General features: G+C 36.2%; 1 protein-coding gene across 1 annotated transcript in view; it reads right to left on the reverse strand.

Annotated features, from left to right (window-relative positions):
* The window catches only part of CCDC186 (coiled-coil domain containing 186), a 34,539-nt gene that overhangs the window by 8,097 nt on the left and 16,218 nt on the right, over window positions 1-10,224 (reverse strand). The window contains exons 3-10 of the mRNA XM_026851308.1: window positions 8,882-9,008; window positions 6,399-6,527; window positions 5,254-5,466; window positions 3,699-3,818; window positions 3,048-3,152; window positions 2,625-2,723; window positions 1,778-1,864; window positions 865-1,007 (exon numbers count right to left, since the gene is read on the reverse strand). Coding sequence (XP_026707109.1) covers window positions 865-1,007; window positions 1,778-1,864; window positions 2,625-2,723; window positions 3,048-3,152; window positions 3,699-3,818; window positions 5,254-5,466; window positions 6,399-6,527; window positions 8,882-9,008 — 1,023 coding nt within the window. The remainder of the gene's footprint in view (window positions 1-864; window positions 1,008-1,777; window positions 1,865-2,624; window positions 2,724-3,047; window positions 3,153-3,698; window positions 3,819-5,253; window positions 5,467-6,398; window positions 6,528-8,881; window positions 9,009-10,224) is intronic.

The following is a 10,224-nucleotide window of genomic DNA, read 5'->3' on the forward strand; positions in this document are numbered from 1 at the left end:
AACTACAGCACTAGTATTTTTTTTTCAGCCATTTATGCTGCAAAAGGTCAATACAGCTCCCATTTAAAAACCTATGCCAGAAGACTATGCTTATATTTTGCATTTCTAAATATGTCGTTTCATTATGACAGGAAAAATCTCTAGTTAACAGTCAGGGTTCAACCAGACAAAATTCAAGTGTTTAAAGCATCCTAGAAGAGATCTCTAGCTTATCCTTAAAAGTTCTCCAGTAAAGGAGACCAGGCAACACTGGAGGTAATCAGTATCCAGCTCATCCACAAAGTTCTTCCCAGCATTCAACCTAAAATGATCTTTCCTGCAAAACTCTTTTACTTTTATCCTTCCTCCAATGGACAGAAACAACTGAACATTGCCTTTGTAATAATAGCCTTTTATACATTGCAGGGCATCTCCATTCTGTCTTCTCTTCCATAGGCTAAAGAAACCTGTCTCTTCTCATCAATAAAACAGGGAAGATTGTGTGAATTAAGATGAAATTCCTTCCATTTGCTTCCAAGAAAATGAAAAGCAGTAAGTTTGTTTAGTCTACATAACAACAGGAAAAGCAGAGGTCAAACATCCTATAGAGTATGTGTATGTATGCAAGCACTTCTTATTCTAATAATTAAAGATGTGAATTCGATTTATCAGTCTCAATCCCCTTGTCATGTAAAAGGCCACCAAGGTTACCTCCAGTACTAACAACACTGATTTGAAAAACACTTAAGATTAGGAAAGCATTTAAACTAGGTCAGGGATTCTTCAAATTACAATATATATTAAAGTACCAATAATTTCAATAAAGAAAAACTTTCCAAATTCAAGAGAGTATTTTAAATCATTCCTCAAAGTGCATAGTTGTACCTCTGATGTTGATCCTGGAGACGATCTACAGTTTTGACTCTGTCCAGCAAATTCTGAATTTCAGTTTTCTGTCTATTAATGATTTCTTTATACTTGGATAACTCATCTTCTGTTCTTAAACGCTCATCCTCTAGACACTTTACCTAAATAGAAAAAGAATCAGAAACTATTTATGCTTGCAAACTTCAGAGCTGAATTATTCTGATCAAATGTCTAGATTGTTGTAAAAAGCTCCCGTGGGATTTTTTTTGGTGGTTCCAAGTAGCTAGCAACAATATCCCAAGTATTTCAGATCAAATAAAGTCAGAAAATTAAAGACCAAACAAAATGCAAAAAGAAATATCAAATCAAACAAGTGTGATTTTTTTTGTCCAAAGACTCAAACTTATCAGTCTAATGGACCAGGTTCCAAAGACATCACCTCTCCCCAGTTAACAAGCCAACCCCTTATTATATCATCCACCCTTTTTCTAAGGTCCTGTTGAGTTAAATGGAAAGAGGAACCAGCACGCTAATCTATAGACCATTCAGAAGTTATGGATAGCATATACTCCTTACTCGAGGTCACATGCATGAAGTCTACAAAACTAGCTTCCCAGGCAGGAAAAGTTTACAAGTATTTTTCATTCTAAGTGACTAAATTTACAAGATGTTTACTGTTTCTCACAACTTTTCAATTAAATGAGGTACACGCCATGAAACAAAACATAGTATGGATCAACTGATACTCCCTAGGAAAGACTACCCGGTGTCACCAATTGCATAACACTTCTAGTCACATGCCAGCTCGTTTCTAATCACACTGTTTATTCCAAAAGAAGTAAGAATACAATTAACAGATTGAATATAGTCTTCTTCCAAAACCCAGAACTATGCCTTTAGCCCCTCTGCAGTCCAACACAGCACACATTACCTTTGTTCTCAGTGTTCGAAGTTCATCCATGCCTTCTTTAAATGTTCTCTTCAAGTCTTCCAGTTCTTTTATTTTTGCATGATGTACCTTTATAAATATAGGGTGAGAAGCATCTTGAGAAACCTAAATGGACAGTGGCATCTCCTGGGATGTCAAAAATATCTAGGCCAATGCAGGCCACCACAATAGCTGAGAGGGCCTGAAGTAGAACAGGTACCCTAAAGGTTTGTTTTACTTAGTAAAAAAGCAAAGCAAAGCCTAAAAGCTTCTTTACTCTCAGAAGAAAGAACTGAGAACAAAAGTGAGATTACATACTCTGACTTTAGGTGTGCAAATCTACACCACAACAGCCCCTGGGGAAAGTTCTAGGCAAACTGACATGGTTAACAAGGAAGATGGCATATTCACATGAGCTGTGAACAGGTATTAAATCATTAGAGAATTTAGCTTCTGAGCTAGCAAATCTCCATGTAAAACAGAGGCTGTTCCCTGTCTCTCCCTGCCACATGTCTTGGCAAAATACTGAGAAAGACCTGCCCATTATCTGAGTTTGTGCTCTAAATTACAACAACATTCATGTTTATAAATGAAAGAGCACTCATTTTGTCCTTTTGTATCATACTTGTCCCATAACTGTTTTAAAAAGTGAATCCAAGGTAATAGATAAAAACATCCTGCAAAAAGTTGGGCTGGAGGCAAAACACCTCGGATGTAGTATTAGGCCAAAAAGAAAAATGTTTGGCAAAAATCATAAGCAGCATAAAGTAAGATTCTCAAAATTAAAAGCTCACGGCATTCTTAACTACTAAGTTGCCAACTGCATTGTCTCCACACACCACACACTTACCTCCAAGTGGTCAGACTTCTCCTGAATTTGTTTCTCCAGTTCTCCTTTAGTTACTCGGAGTTTTGCATCCAATTCATTTGATTTAATTTCTTCTGACTCCTAAAAGGATTGAAGAAATGTAAGTAGAGTTGTAGTTTTACATTCTGCTTTCTAGTTTGCGAGCATACAGATGACTCTCTTCTGTAGGTACACATCTAATAATTCTGAACATGCCAAGAAAGACCCCCATGCTGCACGCCAACCAAGACAAACATTTTCCCTTTTATTTAACAACTTTCTAAGTAAAGAAAGCAGTGACTAGTTATTTCAGCTTTGTAGCTTACACAGGATAATTCTTCTCTGCTACAGCTTGAGATAGAAAGGGAAGAAAAAGAAGACTCAGATGCTAAACACTAATTTCACCCCCTGAGAAAATGTGCCTACTTGATAGGTTTTTATCATTTCTTGACAGTTTTTCCTTATCTGGTCTGCTTCTTCTTTTGCTTCAGTTAATTTTGTCGTTGCATCTTTGAGGCGTTCTTTGGTTTCCTACAAAAATAGTAACAAATAATGGGGTAAACCTATTTATCTAATAATCTGGGAAAAGCATTTCTCATAATAAAAGTTTCCTATTTCAGTCTGGAAAGAATTAACAACAAAAAAAATAAATATGTCCAGCATTATTTTTCCACTTGCTTCCATTCAACTATTACTTTATGCAATTTTGTTTGTTCCAACACTGAAAGCACAACAAAAGGATCTCTTGGTTATGTGCATGCACATTTTCAGATGATGGATTTAGTTTAGTTTTTATGTGATTAAGACAACAGTTAATTCATACTAAAAAAAAAAAAAAAGTTGATCACTAGATTAAATAGAATCCCCCCATATATCTTTCCCCTTATATTCTTTCAACACTTACATTTCAGTATCAACATCTTTAAGAGCATTATTCTGACTTTTGGTGCAAGTATTCAAATTAAACGAAAAACACTTTAGAAACAGATTTTAATACTATATAAAAAATAAACAGTATGTCAACTACATTCCTCTGACTGTATTTTCATGTCATGGTACCAGTACTGCTTCACTAACCTTGTGTGAATCCATTTCTGTTTTCAATTTGTTCTGAGCCCATTTTACTTTGATAACATGAGAATTGATTTCTTCTTTCAATTTTTCTATTTCTCTGCTGAGTCGAGTGGCTTCACCATCCTAAGAAGATTTCATAGATTTTATTTTATGGATTTAAATCATCTAGTGCTTCTATAAAAAGGCTCCTCTCAAGTCTCAAACTGACACAGGGTTTGGTTATTTTTTTCCTTAATGTCTGGATTTAGAAAAAGCATGCACTTGAGAGTGCTCAATAATGCTTTAGCCCATAATCCCATGAAAAAAAACCGCATTAGCGTTCTGGTTTAAATAGCAAGGTAAGGCTGCATTACTGTTAGTATACATTAATGTTACCTATCTGTTAAAAGGTAAAGCACAGTCTAGAGTTCCAACGTAAAATAAGTATCTCCTGGGTAAACTGCACAGTCCTCATTTTGTTCTTTTTTGGCAAAAGGACAAGGAAACACAGGTTCAGAGTGGTAAGGTCATATATTATACAAGGCTACGGACAAAAATCATGACACCATGGAATGTTATTACCAACTAGACAGTGCAGACTAATGTGAGCACTGTCAGCAGAATGTATGCAAGTCAAATCACTAACCTGTGCCAAGAAAGGATGCTGGCATAACCTTCTATGCCAGCATCCACAAACCACTGCATTAAGCCAAATTTTCAAACTGAGTTTCAGAAGTAAAAGGCTCATCTTAGTAAAAAAATTTAAATCAGCACCATATGAGGGCAGTACAATTCCTGTAAGGATCTAGTGCAATCCTCAGGAGTTCTGAAGACAGATAGTTTTGTTTAGGAAACCTGAAGTCATGCTCCCACTTCCTGTTCACGTGAGGGAGGATACTGATGTCATTTTATGTTTCAGAATCATAATTTTTAGGACTTTTATTAAGATGTATTTTTCTGATCTTTCTCTGCATAGTACTCAGAAAGCCAAATCAAAGTTTGAACCGTATTCATTTATCAATTTTTGGATCTTTCACATGAAATAGAATTGTGAAGCACAGCCATGAAGCACAATATAAAAAAACCCTGGAAAATTTAAGAGGCTGGTGGGAATCTCTTATTGGCTTCTAAAAAAGAATGGCAAACTTTTGGAACTGGACCTGAAAAATAGTATTACTTTATTACCCATTTTTAGTAGTAAAAAAGAGAAAATACAGAAAAATAGCAAAAAACCTGCAATAATTTATGCCATTACAGCCTTAAAAAAATCCAAACAAACTAGAAATTGCCTCAAAATCCAGGCATCTGCAATAAGCACTCTTTTCAATTTTGACAGAAAAAACCACTTATGTTTCACAAACTAATATTCAGGGATATAGTAAAAGAAACTTCAAAAAGAGATGACAATAACTCAGTAACTTCTTCCCCTTCCCTTGGAGGAAAGGGGTTTTCATAGCAATATGGCAAAACCAAACAAAACCAGGTTTCTTTCACTAAGTACAACAGCAAACAAGTGATAAGGTTGTTCTGATAGTGCTTTTAATCATTCACTCAAGTCATACAGCAATACTTAGAGTACCTTAGTTTCATAGAGCTGGTGTAATCTTCCTTTTTCCTGAGAAAGTTGTTTGATTTTATTAGTATGCTTTTCTATTTCTTTATTTGCATCTCTCACTCTTCTCTCAAGTATCTCCTTTTCCTTTCTGAGATCAAGCGACTCCTTCTCCCCTCGAACATATTTCATCACCATTGTTTCCTTCTCATGGCGTGCTTCTTCACATTTTTTGTTTGCCTTGAAAAATATTAAGACAGAATGAATCAATCTTGTATTTCTTAATTAGCTTTTATAAGACACTACTGAATATTTTCAGTATTGCACTGTAACAGCTTAACCAAGTAGGACTCAAACACTCCAGTTTAGCAAAGACTTAGATCCCACTTTAGTACTGGAATTACTCATACTTCTAACACTAAATATTTCTCTAAGCAGCTGCAGCTTCACAGACACATGTCTCAAATCATCAATACATTAGTGATTTGGAATATAACTAGTTGTTCCAGAAGGAAAGAAGTGTATTTGGTAAGTTTTAATAACAAAATTTTGCAAATACCCAGTACTAGTCCTCTGTCTTCCCTCATCCACATGCCAACTACATTATGCAGTAGTTTATTTTTCAGATGGCTTATTTTTAACTGATTTCCCCTGCCACAGCACTAATAAATTCTTCTTCAAATAAAGAAAACAAAGAATCAGACACTGAGCTTTAGAGTTCACATAATAGACTTGGCACAATAAGATATTAAGAAGGAAAAAAAATCATCTCAGTTCTCAGTAATACATGAGACAAAACAAGAGCTTTCTGCTGGAGTTGAGAAAAATATTAATTTTGAAATAGCCTGTCTGAAAAAAGGCACTGCCAGCTTTTACCTCCTTTTGAATCAAGATCATCTTACAGGCAAGGAAAATGAGATTTCCTTGAAGGGTGAACTCCATACATATAAACACACATATTAAAAAGAGTTATCAGGCACTCTAGAATGTTAACAGCTGTTTAGAAATTAATTGATGCCAGTTATCAGAAATGCATATACAACTGCACACTAGTAGTTCCAGTGTTGTCAAATTTTGCCTTACCTAATGATCCAACCACTGAAGCTACACGTTTCCTACAAGAACCAAGTTTGTTCATAAGATGTTCAATAATTAAAGGTTTTAAATATTACCTGTTCCATTCGAAAGGCCATCTCTTTATGCAGCTGCTGAATAGCATTTTTGGCTGCTGCATCTTGAGTTAAAAGTTTGTCTTTACTAGCTTTCACTTCTTTATTAAGCTCTTCCATTCTTGCTTCCAGCTAAAAGACAACATTATGATATAATTATAGGGAAAATAAGACTTTGATCATGTTTAGTACAGGCAGAAACATCTTACAAAAAATTAGATGCTTCAACAGATATTTACCTGTATTTTACACTTGTCAAGCTTCAACTATCCGTATCAACATCTAGCTTTGCATTACAGTACAAGCATGAAAGATGTCAATTTTCATCTTCAGTGAAACTGAAGAGGCATCAAATCAAGTAAAACACAAAGCACAGTAATTTACTACACAAAAAATTAGATTAATAGCAATGCTGAGATGCCAAAGCAGAGCTGGCTGCTATCTGAAGTTGCTTCACCTTCCACGTTTTGTTGCTATACCTGTGCCATATCCTCCACTGTGCCAACAGAGTCATGCATCCATACTGAACTGGAAAGGGAATTAATTCATTGAAAAATAATTCAACAAACAAAGCAGCACTTAGTCATTGTGTTGGCACTTTTTTTAGCCATTTAGTGAACCAAGTCAGAGACCTGATCCAGCTGAAGAATAATTACCAATGTTCAACTGGAACACTTCCCAGAGCGTGCTCACTGCACAGCTGTGCAAGTCCAGCACAAGCAGCAGCACTAGCACAAGAGCAAGCGGTGGCTACATAAGCTGCAACGCTGCTCAAAGGTTGTTCAAATTGGGACTTAATGACTACCCTTTTGTTCCAAGGGAAAGCCTTTTCACCCAGGCTAGGTTTTTTTTGTTTTGATTGGGTTTTAGGGGGGGTGGGCGCAGTGTAAAAAAAGTACAAATCTGAGGGTCAGTATCTTACATTTTTGCGCAGTTCCAAACTGCTACATAAAAAGGCAAGAACAACCTAAAATACTTCTGTTACCACACAATGAATTGACTACACTCTGGTCAGCTTTGCAAATGAATCACTGCCCATATGAAAAAAAGTTTTACACATGCAAGCATGCATATACAGTTTGCTTACAGCTGAGTGCTGCCAAGCTTTCATTTGCTTGAAAGCTTCCAGAAAACACTGATTCAGAAGTTAACAATAAAACACATCAGAAATGAAAAAACTCAAGTGTTTCACTGCCACATATCTTACAACTCCAGGTGCTACCCAACTACAATATAAAAGTATTATGCGCCAAACCAGTATTTTCTGAAATCACTTGCAAACATGTAGTATCACAGATCCTACTTATCTGACTGGAAAGCAAAACAAACTCCCTCACAAATACTTTTTTTTCAGAATGGGATAAAGCACTTGCTGCATTAAATCATACAGTGCTACCATGGATATGCAGACAAGAGAGAAGTAGTAAGCTGTTCATACTGATTTATTCAGGCACATGCAATTCCCATTTGTAGCTTAAAAATAAGACTTTTCAATCACATCATAGATTTTCAAAGACTCTTTAAAAATTAACCAAAGACAGACTTAAGCTTCGACATATGTGAACACATGCCTCTGGAACGCTACAAGCCTGACACACTGCTTTGAGAACAGAGTTCTGTGCAATGCAGACATTAACAGAGAAACCTGACAACTAGGGTTGTATCGCCAGCACTTTAACAAACAGAAATTAGTTCTGTTTTCTAAACCGTAATCTGTAATCACTTTATAAAGCTGGCCAACCAACTGTAGGAACATAGCAAATAACTGTAACAGACAGGCAGTGACACCTGATGCAGTACCTTTTCTTCCCACACTAAAACCAGCCTACACCACTGCACACTATGTTCCTCTTTGGCCTGTCATGATTCTAACAATTAACTGGGGAAAAGCCTATATATAGTAACAGAAAATACCAAATTAATGTGCAAGACCACAGTTAATAATGCTCTACTCTTTATAAACAATCCACATACTGTTAACATTTAACAACTGTAACTACACTCCCATCCACTTCTATTAGTGGATTGAGTAGTTAACAGAAGATAAAAGATGACAAATTAAGATCTCCTTTATGTCCATGTACAAGAAATAAATCATCCTACCAGAATAAAAGACCGAATGTGTTATTTTTTATAAAAAGATCTAACAGGGCTTCAACATACACTGTCTCCAGCAGGAAGACAAGGTACACAAAACCCACCAGGGCAACCCACAGAATGGGAACTCTCTTGACTTGAAAAGAGACTTTCAGATATAGAACACTGAAGTGCCATGAATCTAGAAAGGCAGTTTATCCAAAGACACTAAATGCTTTTAGCCAGTGAATACTTCTTGGAATGGAGGAGCAGATTTATCCTCTTAAAAAGCTTAGGATAATAAGCATGGGCATTCCCTTCTTCTCCTCTATGCTACCAAGGATGTCAGTAGCAATACTGACATTGTATACAGGTGAAATACTAACCAACACTTGTTTTGTTATCTGTACCTGTTTAATAATGTTGAGGTGCTGCTTTTCTGTTTCTGTTCGTTTTTTCAATTCATCTTTTAAGTTGTCCTTTTCTGAGCAGATTTCCAAAATCAGTTCCTGATGTTTTTTATTTTCTTTAATCAATCTGTAACGAAAAAAAAAAGAAAATAAAACCAAGGTAGATTGGTACCAGGGTTTTTTCTTTGTTTGTCTTTGATTTTGAGATGTATGGGTTTTGGTCTTTGATCTGCAAATTTTATTGGGAGGTACAGGCAGAAACACTAATGAAACCCATGAAAGCCTCACAAAAACAAAACAAAATTATGTTGTGCATGGCAAACTTAGCTCTGAACCAGCAAGCAGCATCTTCCTTGTAAGGAAATGGCTTGATTCCAGCACTTTGGGGTTGTTATGGTCCATGATAGCATGAGACATTTGGTACCTCTATGTAACTACAGAACTGTAAAAGGTAATAATTTTAAGATACTTGTAAGACACTAACTTCCAGTCAGATAGCTCTGCCAGTCAAATGTCTGAAACCACTGATACCGTACTCATATCATGGACTGATTGCTCAGAGTAGCCCTTGACATTCATAACCTGGTAAGAAGTGAAATGCTGATTTTTTAAGTCCTAAGTAGGTACGTAACTACAATAGTGTTCCTGGCCATACTCCTTACAAAGTTTAATTTTTTAGCAACAGTTTGTTCCTTTGCAGCTCAGCTGTTTGAAGCCTGAGTTGAAGCTGACAGGTATTTAGTTTGACCTTCTAGCCCTGCAGTAGAAGATAGGTACACATAAAACTCAGAATCATCAGAATGCTGAACAGTCTCAAATATATTTAAATGTTTGAAGATACAGTTAGATGGTGGATATTTTAGGCTACTAATTGCATGAGTATGTGGGAGGCATGCATTTACCTGAACAAGATATTTAAATACCCCTTCACATATATACTTTCATCTTTAGCTCCTCTCCTTTGGAAAAAAACCCCACCACACACACCTCTAAACAAACTAGTCTCCTAAATTACAAGGAATTCAAAACCATCTGTGAAAGAGCTTAGCACTTATAATGTTTTTTAAATCTATGAATGCATATTGCAAAATTACGAATTCTTAATTCACACAATTGCTGCTCACCTATATATCTTAGATCTGACCATAGGAGATAACTGGGCTACTTCCAGAGCAATGTTTCAAGAAATTCTGCTGATCATAAACTAAGGGACAAAAATCAACCCAACCCAGAATGCCCTTTGGACCAAACATAAAATGTTCCACAGGAGTTTTACACTGTTGAAGTGAGTCCCCAAGAGTCAAAGGGGTACAGCTGGGTTAGCAGCTGGGGGGGCTGTCTCT

Source organism: Athene cunicularia (assembly GCF_003259725.1).
Source record: "Athene cunicularia isolate RWA chromosome 6 unlocalized genomic scaffold, athCun1 chr6_part1, whole genome shotgun sequence".
Classification (NCBI taxonomy): Eukaryota; Metazoa; Chordata; class Aves; order Strigiformes; family Strigidae; genus Athene; species Athene cunicularia.